The 18,817-nt window shown below is 43.4% G+C and overlaps 1 protein-coding gene across 2 annotated transcripts in view; it reads right to left on the reverse strand.

Moving 5' to 3' along the window:
• Positions 1-18,817, reverse strand: part of ITGA8 (integrin subunit alpha 8) — a 124,832-nt gene that overhangs the window by 86,462 nt on the left and 19,553 nt on the right. For both annotated transcript variants that reach the window (XM_035129658.2, XM_060280785.1), the window contains exons 3-10: positions 15,948-16,048; positions 10,618-10,741; positions 9,580-9,641; positions 7,822-7,867; positions 5,661-5,786; positions 4,073-4,117; positions 2,614-2,657; positions 903-959 (exon numbers count right to left, since the gene is read on the reverse strand). In XM_035129658.2, the coding sequence (XP_034985549.2) occupies positions 903-959; positions 2,614-2,657; positions 4,073-4,117; positions 5,661-5,786; positions 7,822-7,867; positions 9,580-9,641; positions 10,618-10,741; positions 15,948-16,048 (605 nt within the window). The remainder of the gene's footprint in view (positions 1-902; positions 960-2,613; positions 2,658-4,072; positions 4,118-5,660; positions 5,787-7,821; positions 7,868-9,579; positions 9,642-10,617; positions 10,742-15,947; positions 16,049-18,817) is intronic.

Consider the following 18,817-nt stretch of genomic DNA (forward strand, 5'->3'; position numbering starts at 1 on the left):
CCTTGGACCAGTATACCTGAAGGAGTGCCTCAACCCCTATCGTTCTGCTCAGACACTGAGGTCCAGTGCCGAGGGCCTTCTGGTGGTTCCCTCGTTGCAAGAAACCAAGTTACAGGGAACCAGGCAGAGGGCCTTCTCGGTAGCGGCACCCGCCCTGTGGAACACCCTCCCATCAGATGTCAAAGAGAAAAACAACTACCAGACTTTTAGAAGACATCTGAAAGTAGCCCTGTTTAGGGAAGCTTTTAATGTTTAATAGATTATTGTATTTCAATACGTATTCTGTTGGAAGCCGCCCAGAGTGGCTGGGGAAACCCAGCCAGATGGGCGGGGTATAAATAATTTGATGTTGTTGTTGTTGTTGTTGTTGTTGTTGTTGTTGTTGTTGTTGTTGTTATTATTATTATTATTATTATTATTATTTGCAGCTGGCAAAATCCCATCATATCCCAAATCATATTGCAAAGGATCCCGCCAGACTATCAGTGCTTTGCGGGAAAGATTTAAGCACATCCTGGGAGATTTAGGTTGGTGCAATTAAAGTGGATTAAAGTGTTCAGTTTCCTTCCTGCCAACAAATCTCCTTTAAGGAAGAGACAGGCATTTTGCAGTTAGGAAGCTGATGAAGAAGAAATGCATTGAAAAGTGTAGAATGAGTAATGGGAATGTATACAAACACCCCACAATCAACTCAGGAGGGGTGCTCATTGTCATATAACCCCCCCACAAACGCTCCATAACGACCAGGCAAAATCAGCCTCCAAGCAAACTTTGTGCAAGCAAATCTGGATGGATGCTGAACAAACAGGTCTGGATGTACAAGTAGCGTTGCTTAAATCTGAGCTGCAACTCATTGGGTAACATTGTATTTGCTGATATGCCGAATGATTGAAATTTATTACCTGTTCACCGGTGAAATTCTGAATAAAGGTCAAATCTGTGGAGTTTATAATCGAAACCTAGAAACAGAAAATAGGAAGCTGCGGGTTCATGCCACAAACGGTTATGTTCCAGAATAACTTCTGCAGTGCTACATCTCAAAACTTGTACTCCCACCATTCTAAATATACTATTCCCCAATACTGTATTTCAATTAAGTTCAGAAGAGACAGAGCAATCCTCAGATGTGAGTCTGTGAGAGTAAGTCCCATGGAACTCACTTGATTTTATTTCTGAGTGGACTTCCTCAGGAAGGTTCTGTTTTTCGCCCACTAACAATCCAATGGTCCCTAGAAAGGCATCCCTGAAGGTATAGATTAGAGCAGGTCTCCCATGCTGCTCCACCGTCAGTTGTCTGATTCCAGGGAGGGATAGTGAAAACTTTGAATGCACTGGATCCAAAGCCTTCTGGTTTCCCCCCAACAGGGCGCGGGGAGTGTCAAAGAGGAGGTCGCTTTCCCGAGTCCTCCCTCCAAGCTGCTAATCAATCACACGCAGGCACCGAAAGGGCTATCAGGCTTTACTGGGTGCTTCACCATCAAACAGCAAGTCTAAAACACGGTGTGTTCTCTCCCTCCCCTGGCAGGTTAACTTGAAGGTTTATAGGGGCTGGGGGGGGGGCTGGCAGCCAACCAGCTCCATCACATGCTCCCACTTTGGGGACCAATTGTTACCACCTGCCTGAGGGGCCCCACCCAGCGATACTTGCTCACAGGATCGTTACTTCATGACAGAGAGTATGCCAGCCCTGGAGCTGGTGTGCAGCTTTCCCATCCTATTGGAAGCATGAATTCATGGGGGGTGGGGGGTGGAGATGGTGTGTAAAAGTAAGAATGAACCAATGAATGAATGGTGCTGTCCCATCATCAGGGCTGAAATAAGATTCAGTTGCCAGTAGGGCCTGATTTTGTACATCGGGGCTGGGGAACCTGCGGTTCTCCAGAGGTTGTTGGACTGCAACTCCCAGTCCCATCATCCCTGACCATTGGCCCCACTGATTACGGCTGATGATAGTTGCAGTCTAACCACATCTGGTGAGCCACAGGTTCCCCACTTCTGCTGTGTATGGAAAGAGGAGGACACCATCTTGTCCTTTGCCTCAGGCAGCAAAGCTGTTTGAGATGGCTCTGAAAATTGGGCACACCCAAATAAGTGTTCTGATTTCTTTTGAGACCTACAGTTTACAGAACAGTACAAGTAACTCTTTTCCCCCCTTTTAAAAAAAATGTAAAGCAAAAACCATGTTTCCATGATAAAACCAACTGGAAAAGTGCGGACACAGCCCTATTATTATTCAAACTCTCATATACATTGGGTGTGCATAAAGTTTTGGGTACATCTAAATGAGCACATTAGATTGTGCCTTGCATTTAGAATGACACATAACCTTTCCTCTTTGTAGTATCAGCAGCATCTGTGCTGAAATCCCATTTTAAAGTTCATCTCAGGGTAAGTGCTCAGGCATGGTGGGCAAATTAGAGGGGCTTTTCGATGAGTAGAAGTCTGTCATGGCTGAGATTAGTTTAATTGTTATCACCATTATAATTATAATCCTCATCATTACCATTACCATTATCAACATTATCATTTCTATCTTTGGGGAAAACAAACACACCTTGTTCAGTTCTTATTTGTAAAAGGGGAGGAGGATAAAACATTTGGTAGATTACATACATAGCCAAAGTTCTGTGCGCCTCTTGGGACTCCAGCTACCAGCTCTAAAGAGAAATGAACAAAGTCTGAAAATCAACTCAGTGCAATACCTGCTGACACAATAAATACTCAGAAACTACTAGTGGATAACCTTTATATTTGGGGGAGGAAACCAGTACTATTAAGAATATAATAATAATAATATATGTTTGAATTGTGTGATACCAACATTCAAGAAAAAACCCAGCATCTAGATGAAAAAAAAATAGGAAATTTACTAGGGGTGCCACATTCCCAAAAGTAAAAAAACTGGACAAAGTTGTTGATCTTTTTCTTTTTCCGCTGCTCGATTCCTGGACATATCTGGGGAATATAGCATTTCCTGAAATATTAACACACAGTTCCTCATTTCAGCTGACCTGAAGCTGCCTATACACCGTACATGCAAAGCACATTTAAATCACATGGCTTCCCCCAAAGAATCCTGGGAACTGTAGTTTACTCCTCACAGAGCAGTTCTTATCTTCCAAAGAAGGGGTGGGGAAGTTTTTTCCAGCCTAAAAGGGGCACACTCTCTTATGAACAGCCTCCCAAAGATAACATGACAATAGTGCTTGGGCCCCGAGGCAAAAGTGGGTGGAGCAATTGATGAGACACATGGTTTTTTGTTTTGTTTTTGCAAAGTAGGCTGCATTACACACACACACACACACACACACACACACACACACACATGTCCATCCTCCAGCCCAGCAGAAGCACTTAAGGAAGGTGAACAGCAAGGCTGGTGAGAGGGGTGTGTGGTCTGAGGAGGAGACATTACATGGGGGAGGCATCCCAAGGGTCAGATGGAGAGGCCTGGAGGATCACATTTGGTTAAGGATGCTGGGAATTATAGTTCTGTGAGGGATAAACTACAGTTCCCAGGAATCTTAGGTGGTTCCCAGACCTGAGATTCCCCATCCAGTTCTAAAGATGTGCCCTAATGTTACCACCTGTGATGAGTAAACAATGGTTGAAGTCAAACATGGTTCCACTGAAAGCTGTGGCTGGATGAAGTTTTGCCACAGTCATGGAAACTGATGCAAGCCACATCCTTGTCCGTGTGCTGCTGTTGTTGTTTAGTCATGTCCGACTCTTCGTGACCCCATGGACCATAGCATGCTAGGCACTCCTGTCTTCCACTGCCTCATAGCTGTCAGGTTTTCCCTTTTCTCGCAAGGAAGCCTATTCAGCATAAGGAAGTTTCCCTTAAGAAAAGGGAGAACTTGACAGCTATGCACTGCCTCCCACTACATTTTTCTAAACAAAAGTGTATCTCAGGCCCTGTTGTTATTTATACAAATAAATTCTTTACACAGTTGCCAGGGAGTAAATCCCATTAAACTCAATGGGGCCTTCATCTGAGTAGACATATATAGTACTGCATGTTAACCACAGACTGTAAACTTTTCACAGAAGGATATTATTGGCTTCTTACCTTGTTGAAAATCTGCAGTAAACTCACCAGCAGCCACTGAGTATCCTGTTTAAAAACAAACCAGCAAGCATGAAGCCCGACAAACCACTTATGTCTGAAAAGACTCGTTTCTGGAAGGACAACCAGATCCTCGCTCTGTTTCAATAATCTCCGTTTAAAAAAAAGCTTTATAAACTAGAGTATCTAAGGCCAGGAAAGGGAAAACTATTTGTCAGGATTTTACAGCTAGCTTGGTTATATGTCTCAGAAGCTCAATAAATCTACAAAGTGAAGCAACTAGGAAAATGCACGACTGTAATTATTTCTCAAGACAAGCTCTAAGAGCATCAACGCTTTGCAATACACCTGGATGGAACAGTTATCTTGTCGCAACCAGGGGTGCAAGAAGCATAGCTGCCAAGTTTTCGCTTTTCTCGTGAGGAAGCCTATTCAGCATAAGGGAAAATCCCTGTAAAAAAGGGATAACTTGGCAGCTATGGCAAGAAGACACCGTTTTCCATTCCACGCTATATTGGTAGCAAGCAGCACCTTCCTCATCTTCCAACAAAAACTATGTGATTCATCTCGCTATCCACTGCAGCAAAATCACATAACCTATGCAATTACCGTATTTTTCTCTCCATAAGACACACTTTCCCCCTCCTAAAAAGTAAGGGGAGATGTCTGTGCGTCTTATGGAGCAAATGCGTCTTACGGAGCAATCTCTCTCTCTCCCCCCCCCCCAAATTTTCTGTTGCCTGAGATTTTTCAACTGTTCTTATATGTTCTTACAATACTGATTTCATATCTGAAGTCGGTTTTGTTCTGTAAGCTCTAGGGTTTTTTTGCAATTCATGTCTTTTCACTTCTCACCATAATCTTCATTTTTCACAATGCAAGAATTCAATATTTTATTAAACACATAGCCAAAGTAGTACAATATGATTATAAATGTAAGTGACTTATATAGCACTGAACATGACATGTAAAGCATCGAAAATGACATGTATATCTATACAGCTGAAGGTATGCAAAAAAAATAATGTATTCCCTTGGGATACAGTATATACAAGCCGCTGTTATTCAGGTAAGAATTTGTTGCTTGTATTTGAGGAGGGTGTGATTCAGAATATTCTTTTTCTTGTTTTCCTGCTCTAAAAACTAGGTGCGTCTTATGGTCAGGTTCGTCTTATGGCACGAAAACTACGGTGATTGTGTTGCCGTGCTGCTATTCCGCCTTGTTCATTTCAGTGCAAACGCAATGCAAACGAGGGGGAAGTGAAATCCATTATGTATTATTCACGGAATAAAAGCAGCAGCAGCAGCAAATGCTGATTGTATTCACTGGATTGATTTCCATTCCAGACATGGGACAAATAATAGAACACCAGCAATTTCCACTCCCTTTTCCATTTCCCGCTGGGATTTTCTGACATCTCTAGTCACTAGCGGGATGCAGAGCACCACTGTCTGTTCATGTGCGCACTGAAAAGTGAAGGTATGCACATCTTTTATTTTATAGAATCCATTACACATTGGATCTTTTCTGCTGGAGCAGGGTGGGCGTTATTTTAATATCCTATTTCCCAACAAGCATCATGCACCTTACCCAGATAGTTGTCGTCGTATATTGACGGCGCCACTCCAGTTTGTTTTTCTCGGCTTAGCTTCTTCATAATATTTTTGAAGGAGTAGTCTGTGATAATATCGGCTATGCTACTTGTGATAATCTGGCCTGCGGTTCAAAAATGGAATAGATTAAAGGGATCTGCAGAGCAGCCAATTCAAGAAAAACAATTAAGGTTACGTTTCTAAACCATCACCGTCATCTGTTATTTATTAAGCAAGCAATATGCAGTAAATACTGTATAGCAGCTAGCATGTCCAACAGGTAGATCGTGATCTACCAGTAGATCACTGATAGATCATTGGCTCCCTCCAAAGAAGCTGAACAACTGTGGCTCCCCTAAAAAAAGCTCAACATTTTACCTCCTCCCTGAAACCCCCTCAAAATGGGCCTTCCTCCTTCCAAAAAAAAAAGCTCAACAACTTTGACCTGAACCCCCCAAAAGGGGGTAGATCATTGCCAGTTTTTAACTCTGTGAGTAGATCGCAGTCTCTTGGGAGTTGGCCACCCCTGCTGTATAGAAACACACACAAGTGCCCACAGGCTCAGAATCTAAACAAAGAAACACGAGATAAGAGAGGGGAGTTGGATGGGGGTATATTTTATATAAACTGGGAGGGAGTTTTAAAAAGGACATAAACGCTGCAAAGAGTATTTTCTTTCTCAATAACTAATTTGCTTGCTACAGGTAGGTAGCCGTGTTGGTCTGAGTCGAAGCAAAATAAAAAAATTCCTTCAGTAGCACCTTAAAGACCAACTAAGTTTATATTTTGGTATGAGCTTTCGTGTGCATGCACACTTCTTCAGATACACATTTGTTTTGCTTGCTGCCACACATAAATGACTGCAGAACACACCAGCCCGGTTCGCACTTCATGGTGTAGTCTTTGCTGAACATTTTTTAGACTTCCTCTTTCTTCCCTGCTCCTTGTCTCCCGCTGGATGCTGCACTGAACCCGCAGGCTGTTCAGTCACTTCCTCCCCCTCTCTCTTTTTAATCACCTTTCTACCCTGCTTTTCTTCCAATGAGCTCAAAGTGGTGTAGTTGACTCTCCCTGCCCATTATAGCCTCACAACAACCCTGCAAAGTAGGTGTGGAGGAAATAAACATCTGACTTATAGAAGACACCCAAAGGCCACCCTGTTTAGGGAAGTTTTTAATGTTTGATGTTTGATCGTGTATTTAATATTCTGTTGGGAGCTGCCCAGAGTGGCTGGGAAAACCCAGCCAGATGGGCGGGGTATGCATGTATGTATGTATGTATGAATAAACAAACAAACAAATTGTGGTGGTGGTGGTGGTGGTGATGATGATGACAGGCCCACGATCCCCCAGTGAGGTTCATGGCTGTGTAGAGATTTGAACCTGGATTTCCACAGTCCTACTCTAGCCGCTACACCACGATGCTTCTCTGGCTCAGTGGGTCTACATATAAAATAAAAAGGTAAAGGGTAAAGGGCCCCCTGACCATCAGGTCCAGTCGTGTCCGTCTCTGGGGTTGCGGCGCTCATCTCGCTCTATAGGCCGAGGGAGCCGGCGTTTGTCCGCAGACAGCTTCCGGGTCATGTGGCCAGCATGACAAAGCTGCTCCTGGCGAACCAGAGCAGCGCACGGAAACGCCGTTTACCTTCCCGCCGGAGCGGTCCCTATTTATCTACTTGCACTTTGATGTGCTTTCGAACTGCTAGGTGGGCAGGAGCTGGGACCGAGCAACGGGAGCTCACCCCGTTGCAGGGATTCGAACCGCCGACCTTCTGATCAGCAAGCCCTGGACTCTGTGGTTTAACCCACAGTGCCACCTGGGTCCCCTACATATAAAATATGATATGCAAAAAGAAAAGAAAACTTGGGCGACATTTCCTTTGGGAGGGGGTGTGATCTGATTCTGACCTCTGCTTCCACTTGTCAATGGAACAGTTGCCAATTTTCAGGCATATGAATAAGGATGGGCTTAAAAGTCATTAGCATTGCACCGTTTTAATGCCTCCTGTATGCATTAACTCAGAAGAAAGTCACCCTGGGTTCAATGGGACTTACTCCCAAGTATGTAAGACTAGGACCTCAGTCTCTTCATGCTTGGCTTTTAAAGGCATTCATTTCACTTCATTTTGGAGTGGGGGCTATATAAATAGGAGTACGTACCTTGCCAATAAAAACTTCCAGGTCCCCCTAGTATGAGGTCTCCATTCTATATACACGACAGATAACAGCAGCATTAAATTATGCTTAATAATACCTGAGGTATCAAAACCAAACATGAAAAAAAGATTCAAATAATAAACCTTTATCAAATGGCATTGTTTATCCCATCCTCATCCAACTGAGGGCCCCCCCAGGTGTTTTCTCTATGTTTTTTTAGCAATTACTGTTTTTATCTGTAAGCCGCCTTGAGTCCCATCAGGAAAAATAGTGGGTGGGGTATAAATAAATCTATACTACTATAGGCCTGGAAACAATGCCTTATGAGGAACGGCTTAGGGTGCTGGGTATGTTTAGCCTGGAGAAGAGAAGGTTAAGGGATGATATGATAGCCATGTTCAAATATATAAAAGGATGTCATATAGAGGAGGGTGAAAGGTTGTTTTCTGCTGCTCCAGAGAAGCGGACACGGAGCAATGGATTCAAGCTACAAGAAAGAAGATTCCACCGAAACATTAGGAAGAACTTCCTGGCAGTAAGAGCTGTTCGACAGTGGAATTTGCTGCCAAGGAGTGTGGTGGAGTCTCTGTCTTTGGAGGTCTTTAAGATAAGGCTTGACAGCTATCTGTCGGGAATGCTTTGGCTTGGCAGGGGGTTGGACTGGATGGCCCTTGTGGTCTCTTCCAACCCTATGAGTCTATGATTCTACTAATAATTTTTGACTACAACTCCCAACAGCCCCAACCAGCATGGCCAGGGCTGATGGGAGTTGTGGTCAAAAATACCTGGAGGACACCAGGTTTCAATAGGCTGGTTTAGCCAGAGGCTGATTTAGCCAGCCGTAAAGCGGGGAGAAGCTACGAACATGAGTCTGACCAAACTGCGGGAGGCAGTGGAAGACAGGAGTGCCTGGCGTGCTCTGGTCCATGGGGTCACGAAGAGTCAGACACGACTAAACGACTAAACAACAACAACAACAAAGCGGGGAGATGGGAGGAAAGCCGCAGACCGCCATTTTGAAATCTCTGGAGTATATGCATCATGCTAACTGGAGCCTAAATTTTACCACCGAACAGAAGCTTCCGCATTTTATAGGTACATACGGAAAATCAAGCCTCACATTCTCGTTACAGAATGGTGTTTTCATTTCTTGTCATAGTATGCTAGATAAAGTGGAGAACATCTTCCAAGCACGGTAGTGGCATTAAAATTTGGATACGTTTGTCAGCGGAGAATTATGTTATTGCCAGGAGTGACCAGCGCGGCAGGATAGTGGAGCCACCCTTCTGACGCTGCCATTGCTGCCACTTATGAGGACAGTGTGAAGTCACAGCAGGGGGGTGGTGTGCGTGGACCTGTGCAGGTGTACCAGCAGGATTGACTCTGCTGGTGCTTGCACACAGTCTCAGCGCGTTCTGAGTCCTGCCTACAGCTAGTATAAGAAAGGGAGAAATATTAGTATTAAAGAGGTTCTGGGCCAGGCATAGGCAACCTCGGCCCTCCAGATGGTTTGGGACTACAATTCCCATCATCCCTGACCACTGGTCCTCTTAGCTAGGGATGACGGGAGTTGTAGTCCCAAAACATCTGGAGGGCCGAGGTTGCCTATTCCTGTTCGAGACACCCAATACTATGTAAGGCGTTTTATAAGAAAATTTTCATATGAGAACTGATAGATTGGTAGTGAGGGGCATGCATTTCAAAGCGAAGAAGAAAGCGACTGGGCGATCCAGAGAAAAGTCAACCAATGGGGGTTCTCACCTTGTAAAAGTCTAAGCTGAATCCTGCTTGACAGTAACCTTGCCCCTCAGGATCCGGATTGTCTGAAGGTACCAAAATATGATCACTGAATTAGATTCAATACACGGAGTGACTCTGACATTGTCTCAGCAAATGGAGAAGGCTTTCCAAGAAGAAAGAGCTAACAGGCTGCAAATCTGATACAGCGGGAGTTTTATTTTGGGTGGGTGTTGTGCTGAAATTTAAGAACCGATTCCTGAGAGCAATGTTGGTTTCAAACAAAAAAAAGGGGGGTGCAATCTGACCATCCGAGGCTGACATCAAAACCAGTAAGTGAATTTTGCCAGGGAAATTTGAACCCCAAACAGTAAGTTCATGCTTGGGAATCGCTTTGGCAGACCCAAAGGTGAATTTGAGATGTTCCATTTGTTTTGTCCCGAGTCAGAGAAATGACCTTGGATTGCACAGCCTTTATTGTAGTCCCAAGAAGCTTTTCTACATTCCTGCACACACTATTGCCTTTGGGATGTGACAGGCTCCTTCACTTGTGCACTGAACAGTGACAGTCATCAGAAGGAGTGCAGGAATTGCACAATCCTCGGTTACTTAAGTGTTTCCCACCCTGTGCTGCGATGTAACCCATGGCTTGCTAGCTCATCAAACAACTTGGATTATTTTAGCGCAGGTTCAACCTGTAGGTTGCCAGTTCTTTAAAAAGTTCCATTTGGAATAATCCGCTGCTTTTAAAAGCTGGCTTCTGCTTATCAAGATCTGCTTGCTATATTTTTAAAGCTCTTTTAAATCGAGCCAGTTCTGTCTTCGCATGTCAAGGCAGCAGCACCGGCTTCATCTTTGCTCTTTTAATTAAATGTACAGTAAAAGCGCCCATGCAGAAATTTATAATTTGATGTCTCTCCTGAACTGAGATTCCCCCCCTTTGCAAGGAAATGCCTCTCTTAGTAAGAGCCATTTGGCTCACTGTACTGCCGGGCTGCGTGAGGATACGTATTGCAACCTCAGCTCTACAATGGCCAAATCCCGAAAAATCAAGCAGCGTACCGTTGCGGCAAGGAGAGTACTCAGCATAGGCGCTGAAATTCTGAATTGCTACATAGCAGGTGCCAACGGGATCCTTTTCAGGGATCGCCCTCAGGGTCCTCCAGTGATACAGGGGAGCACAGGCCTATCAAAACAATACAAAGTGAAGACCTTTTAGGTGTTGTGACTGTTTGGTTAGGCTCCTCCCTTCCTTGTCCACGACACGACAGATGCGCCATTACATTTGCTCTTGTAATACCGGGTGCAAGCTCGCTTTAGCTTTTGCTTCAAGCACACTTAGGTGGAATTTTAATGGAGCCTCTTTTACATGCATAAGATCTAACCCCAAACAACTCTGCAGTTAAAGGGAACCTAGAAATAAACAGTAAATTGCAAGAACTCGGGCCAGGAGGAAGATGGATTTCAAGTAAGTCTTCAAAAGGTTTTATTTATGTAATGATGAATTCAAATAGTAATCAATTCCAGTATGATAGTGAGGCAAATAAAGATAAATTCCAGTGAAAAAAATCCCAGGACAAGGCCCTGTTTCGACAATTCTTCCATCAGCAATGTTTAAATGGTCAGAGTGTACCAAGTATGTTTGCCTTGCTCGGTACACTCTGACCATTAAAACATTGCTGATGAAGAATTGTCGAAACAATTCCTGGAAGGGCAAGGAAATCAGAGAAAAGGAAAAAATCGAATTAAGTATGCATCAGGCGAAAGGACTATAATCAACATATAGGAATGATTGGAAGTCAACAGGGGTGGGGGGGGTAGGGGGGAGGGAAATCAAGTTTCTCTTTTAACAGAACAAATGGTCAAAGGTGGTAAAGATCAGAACCTGGAAAGAATTGCTGGTATGAATGATACCAGCATGAATGGTTGTTTGAATGAAGATTTGATTTTGTTTATTATTATTTGTCTGTATTATGAGTTTTTTTCCTGATCCTTCATGATAGTTTTGTTATAATTATTATTTGGATATATTATTAATATTGTTTTGTTTATGTTTTTGTCTTTGGTAATCTGTTTTTTTCTTTCAGTTCCATATTATTTATATCTTGGTTGTTTTGTATGTTTATATTTTCTTTTCAGTATGTTTGTGAGTGTATTGTCTAAACAATTATAAATAAAGTTTGTTTTTAAATTTAAAAAAAATTGTCGAAACAGAGCCTTGTCCTGGGATTTTTTCATTGGAATTTATTTTTATTTGCCTCACTATCATACTGGAATTGATTCCTATTTGAATTCATCATTACATAAATAAAACCTTTTGAAGACTTACTTGAAATCCATCTTCCTCCTGGCCCGAGTTCTTGCAGTTTACTGTTTATTTCTGGACTTCACCAAGAACTCCAATTTCTACAGTTAAAGGGAACCTAGGCAGCAGGGCAAAGGCATGCATCGCACATGCCTCCATGAAAGGATGCTCTGGACCGCAGCTTTAGAATGCATTCTGATGGTGAGGAAACAACCAGGAGCCACTGCAAAAGCTTATTGCACAATGTCTGCACAGTGTAGAGGCACAAGCACTTGCAACAAATCTCAGCATTAGTGGTGGTAGTGACAGCAGTCTCCACCTTCACCTCTCCCTCTTCACTGACTTGCCTTGAGGAAAGGTTCTGATTTGTTCCTCAGAAGAAAGAATTGCGTGCCATTACTGCTTTGCCAAATCAGTCAGAATGCCCTTCCTCTTGTGGTCACCCAGCTCACCCCTCCAGGTGGAGTCCCCTGGAGAAGGACTTTCTAGGATGATGTGGGCAGAGTTGGTCATTTTTTCAAGTCGTTTAGCACTGTAACAGTTAACGCTATCACTTGGTGTACAGTGTGCTGGGTAGATGAAAGGATGACAAGGAACCTCCCTACCTTGCAGAGTTGCTTTGCTCCCTCTTTCTGTCAAAGAAGAAATGAAATGCTAATGGAGGAATTGTGACCTCTTCTGTCCTGCTAGAAAAATCTGGCAGGTGTGGCAAAAACCACTGATTGATAGGTTTTGCAAATAAACCATTATCCTTCTGCAATGACCAGAAATGAATTTATCTTTACGTGTACACACAAGCAAGCTTCTTCAGCAGTTCCACTGTATTTCCCCCCCACACCTTTAGTCTTTAAATTGTGGTCTTTGGTGAGGGGAGATGTTGCTTTAATAGCAATCAAGCAGGATCCCAATGCAGACACAATTTTTTCAACCCTTCATCTCTTCACTGCGGTCCCCAAGACCGCCTTGCAAAGCTGCAATTTATGTGTGAGAGGGAATTTGGTTTGGCTCTAAGTGACAGCTTTCCCCCAACTCAAATAGCTTTCAGCATGGTGAATTTTGTTTGGGGGATGGCAGTGAGCCATCAGGCAGTGCCCTGATGAATGACCTTTTCAGAGAACTGGGCAGGGTGTGTGCAACTTTGCTCCTGCTTCTAAATCTCTGTGCGACTTTTGATACTTTGGACCATGGTATCCTCCTGGACTGGCTCTCTGGGAATTGGGGACACTGTGTTCAGGGTTGCCAGACTCAATAGTGGACAGGACTTCTGTGCCTTTAATTGCCCTGCTCTCTTTTGAGTCTGGAAACCTTAAAGGGAAACCAGCAGAGCCTTTGTTTAATTTCCAAGCAAAGGGTCTGCTGGTTTCTCTTTAAGGTTTCCAGACTCAAAAGAGAGCACAGCAATTAAAGGCACAGAAGTCATGTCCACTATTGAGTCTGGCAACCCTAACTGTGTTACAGAGGTTTCAATCCTAACTCTGGGACTGAGTCACAAGAGTAGCACTAGAAGAGTGCTTTTCAGCCCCTTGGCAGCTAGACTACGGGATGCCACAGGGCAATATCTTATCTCCATGTTATTTGATATCTATAGGAAGCTTCTAAGAGTGGTCATCAGGAATTTGAGGGCCAGGGGCCATCAGTATGCTTAGCTCTATTTCTCCTTAACATATGAATTGAGAGAGGCCACATAGGCTCTGGATGCAGCGGTGAGATGGGAGAGGGGGGAAAACTAGCTGAGCCTAAATCTTGCTAAGATGCAAACACTGTGGGTGTGTAGATCCCATGTCCAAGAAATTGGTTGTCTACCCTGGATGGGGTTGCACTCCCTCTAAAAGTGCAGGTTTGCAGTCTGTGGGTGCTTCTGTCATTGGAGGCCCAGGTAGCCTGGAGGTTTTATACAATTAAATAGAGGACTGTCCTCTGAGAACCCTTGAAATACAGAACTGTCCCCTGTAAAGTTAGCCACATGCTCTCATTCATGGTAAGCATCAAACTACGCTGAAGGTTGTATGCGTGTGTTTGATCTGACACTCTGGAAGAAAACGCTCCTTGCTCATCAACTAATGTGCATGCATATGTATAGGATTATTATTGTTATTATTATTATTGCATCTTTTTTCACCCCAAGCAAGCGTATATGCCAAAAGGAGAGAGAGAGAGACTGAAGGTGCCGCTTTTGGAACCTGAGAGCTGCAATGGCTCAGAGGGAGGACTGCTGGGAATCTGGCATACATGCTAGTAAAAAAAAGAGAGGTTGATGTTTTATTCATCACCTGTTTTATGTCAAAGGAAAAGAAATATTCTTTTCTGGGGTTAACCACATGAGTGACTACTGAAAGCAAGGCATTTCCTTTCGATGCACAGGCACATTAGGAAATAATTCAAACCATTTTAAAACAAATCCCAAGACGACACTTGTTGCTTCATTAATTGTTTTGGGAAAATGAAGCATGACCGAACGCAAGGTTCACAGCGCAAGATGTTTTGATTCGTCATTTACGAAAAGTGTTTTCATTTATTTATTTATTAAATCCTAGGCGTTGGCTGCTAATGCAAAATGCCTGACTGTGCAGGGAACACATCACCATCACCTTACTAGTTAATAAAACTGCCCAAGAGAAAACAGAAGTAGATCGTTATGGATTTCCACCTGGGGGTTTCTAGTGGTGCTTGTAAAAAAGGCCTATAAAATCACAGCATCCACACCGAGACTTTAAAAAGAAATCTTTGGACTTCGAGCCATGACTGCATTAACCCCACTGCAGTATAGCCAGAGTTGTACAACTATGAGGTAGGGACAGAGATGAGGTCCAGGCAGTTTGCTAGGGAAAAGCCAAAGCCGTTCCAGGTCTCTCCAAGACATTTGCACCCTTGCATTGATTGGACTAGACAGCAAAGTGTCATCCTAATTATCAACTACATGCCCATCAACTTTGGGGGAAATGCCTGCTGAAGATAATTAAATATTAAGATATTACCTCCTCTGAATACATCGGCACCAGCATCTATCATCTATCTGTCTATCTATCTATCTATCATCCGTCTGTCTGTCTGTCTGTTTCTCTGTCTGTCTATCATCTATCCATTCATCTATCCATCTGAAATCATAGACTAGCTGGAAGCAGAGGAGTATTGGAAGGCATCAGCTGGGGAACTCCCAAGGACGTTCAGAGCCAGGGCATTGGTGGTGGGATGACAATGAGTGGTCAGAGGGAGAAGAGGGAGCAGACTGGGAGGAGGAGGAGGAGGTGTCAGAAGCAGAAGAGGTAACAGGATTTAGTGAGCAGAAAGAGGCTGTGTCAGAGAGCAGTCCAGACTCAGAAGCAGGAGAGGAAGGTGGTCAGGAGACAGGGATGAGGTAGCCTGCTGAAGAATCCAGGGAGTCTCCCCCTCCTGCTGCGACCACCTACAAAAACAATGTGCCAAGATGCTGCAGGCTGTTAAAATGTGATTGCATTTCTAAGAACCCCAGTTTCTGCTGATCTCTTTCACACCCATGTTCAAAGTCAGCCTTCCACAGCCTGGTGCCTTCCAGATGTCAAAATTACAACTCCCATCATCCCTGATGATTGCCATGCTGGCTGCAGCTGCTGGAAGCTGTAGTTTAAAACACCTGAGCGGAGAAGGCTGTTCTAGAGCAGGCATCCCCAAACTTCGGCCCTCCTGATGTTTTGGACTACAATTCCCATTATCCCTGACCATTGGTCCTGTTAGCTAGGGATCATGGGAGTTGTAGGCTAAAATATCTGGAGGGCCGCAGTTTGGGGATGCCTGTTCTAGAGTATGTTGTAGGAAGTATAAAAGTTGCTGTTTCCTGTTTCATTATTTGATGTATCTTTCTGATTCCTTTGTGCCCACCATGGATACTGTTATGCTAGTGAAGCTATTCAGTGAATGCTTGAATTAATTCTATCCCAAAGGGCTGCATCTTGTGGCGTTCGGATTATTCCAAACCCAACCTGAGAAACTGCATACACTGAATAGGCTTTGAAATATCAAAATCAGCTTCATTTGTGTTTTTTGAACATATATAATTGAATCAGAAGAAATGTTCCAGCAAAACGAATGCCAAAAAAGTGTCAAAACATACCACAACTTTTCCTTTATGAGCTCTGACTGTTGCTCCAAACCACTGCTTGGATTTAAACTCAATGGGCTCCCTCGTGCCATTGACCTTGATTTTTCTGTTGTCTGGAAAAGAGAGAGAGAGAAAGTAGGATGCTTGCCAGGAAAGAACAGAAAGGTAAATTATTATATTCAGGATCATTTTCCTTAGGAGTTGGTATTTACAATGGGTTGGATCCAGACCAGGTTCATTGAGCTTAGGTCACAAGTAAACATGTCCCATTGATTTCAGTTAGAAATAAGTGCAAATAATTTAGTCTGGATCCAACCCAATAGCTATAAATATACATTCTTCCACTGAAATCCATGAAAATATAGTTACTTCTAAGTATGATTAGCAGGAAGGTGTTGGCATAAAAACAGCATTAGTTTTTCTGTCATTCTACAGCAAGGATGGGCACCCATGCTGCTCTGTATATTGCTAGACTACAACTCCCATCATCCCTGATCACGAACCAGGCTGGATGGGGCTGATGGGAGATCCAGCAACAATTAGTTGGTCACAGGTTCATCATCCCTATTCTACAGGATCAAGTCTTGGACTTAGGTCTTTTGGGTGTAATATCCTGTTGACTCACACAATTATCCTACTTCCTCATGTTTGCATGAACTCTGAGATGCCACAGGAGGCTCCTGTGCAGAGCAGAACAGAGCAATCTCCCACAACGAGAAGAGGGATGCTCCAGGTGTGCTCTGCAGGCACACAATGAAGCTCCACACCAGGGTGAGCACCTGCTGTTAGAACTCACTTCTATTTGTGCACATATTCAAAACAAGAAACAACACAGCTTACTTCCAAATAACAAGCTTAGGATCAAGACAGGATATAAGCAGTTAACAAAGTTTTGCACTTTTCAGAATCATTCAAACATGCAGTTTTATGTGTTTTGGGGTTTTTTTAAAGGAAGAAAAAGAAGAAGAGATAACTAAAAGGATCTGACTATATTTAGTTTAGCTGCAAAAATAACAGCTAGGGAATTAATGTAAAAGCAACCTTGCCCAGCAATCCAGCCAGCCAGGAGATTCTATAATTTGTCAGTAATCAGATTGTAAATGAATCAAGTCACTAAAAAAAGGGGGGGAAAGATAATTTTTCAAAGAAGTCCCTTTGATTTCCCTCCCCCGCCCTTTGGAACGAGTTACAAAAGTGTGGTCCATTTCAGCCAGGCCAATGCTATTTCTCTCCAACTGTTATTCCGCAACCAGCACTAAGGAAAGGAGAGGAACTTAGTCCTGATCAGTATTACATGTGTTCCCCCGCTGCCACAAGAGACAGCTCTTTAACACTGCTTTATATACACGTCGCAGATGTCAGCCTAAGAAAAGCCATCTGGGTAAAAACCCAGTCCAATTATAATCCATTTCAGGTTTTTAATGAAAAGCAGGCCTCCCTTTCTTTCACCCTTAGTCATCTGAAGTAAACTGATTTCCCACATGTTCCTAAACTATGTTCCTCCCTCGGCAGTCACTCCTAATGAACTTCTCTATCGATACCCAGAAGGAAACGCGGAGCCGCCTCCTAGCCCCTTGGATCTGGGAAGCCCCTTTCGCTGGTTTCTGGTTCGTATCAAGGAGCCACTCGGCAGAGCCTTAACTTTTGTTATTCGAGCTAAGTAAGAATAAAAACACACATGCTGTCAAAGGAGGAATTTAAAGTATTTTTTCAACGTCAAATGATATTACATGTATTTACAGAACCGAAACACAAACCCAGGTCGGTACAGCAGTCAATACTTGGACCCGGTGCAGAGACAATGCCCCTGGTCACCTAGCTATAGTGCCCTTCTAGGGCTTGAGGGTTCCCCTTCCCTACTCTTCCACCTTCTGTGATATGTCCCGGCTGTTGGATTGCATCATGGATGTGCCAGCGCTAACATGCTTGTGTCCACAGTGGGTGCAAAAGGGAAGGAGGACCACTGGTTGAGAAACATTGCCACAAATGTTTTGTTTGCAGCAGATCCTCAGACCTCTCTAACCTTGGGACTCTCCCCAGGCCATGTTTATTTTTGTATTTTTGTAACTATTTGTTTTATTACTGGGAATTTCCAAAAGAAAGCATTTGTAAAAAATTTTTTTTTAAAAAAGTTGCATTACAGTGGTACCTCGGTTTATGAACACAATTGGTTCCGGAAATCTGTTCATAAACTGAAGCGTTCATAAACTGAAGTGAACTTTCCCATTGAAAGTAATGGAAAGTGAATTAATCCGTTCCAGATGGGTCCGCGGCGTTCGCAAACCGAAAATTCATAAACCGAGGTTCCACTGTACTGAAATAAATGCACTTTTCGACGATAGTCTAATTTTCCGAGTTTCACCTGTATATGGGGAGGTTTCAGAATGGAGGAAAGGGGGAAATAAAACCTTTTTGCCATCCCACTTTCCATCACCTCTCCATCCCAATATATAATAATGCTGAAGGGAGATTTGGAGGGTGGAGGAAATATACGCAGGAGACTCTTTTCACCATGCTATTTGGGGTTGAGTTTTTTGGGGAGGAGGGACACATTTCCCTTTAAACTTGCCCCTCCATCTTTGTATCAACAGCACTCAGATATGGGGCTGGCAGGCAGCCCCAACCCGCTTCCCTAATATATTAAGAAAATTATGTGCCACCTCTTGATCCTAAAAAGGTTGCCCCAAGGCAGCTCACAATAAAATCTCAATGCTATTAAAAGGAGACTATTCAGAGCCACAGTAAAAATAAATAAGAGTGGTGTACGGTTGCAAGATTAAAATACACGAAAAGCTGGGCAGAAATTTTAAAACATCTACAGGGAAACTGAAGAGGACCCAGGCCAATCTCCTTTGGAAGACAGAGTTCCACAATCAAGGTGA

Source organism: Zootoca vivipara, chromosome 12 (genome assembly GCF_963506605.1).
Source record: "Zootoca vivipara chromosome 12, rZooViv1.1, whole genome shotgun sequence".
Taxonomy (NCBI): domain Eukaryota; kingdom Metazoa; phylum Chordata; class Lepidosauria; order Squamata; family Lacertidae; genus Zootoca; species Zootoca vivipara.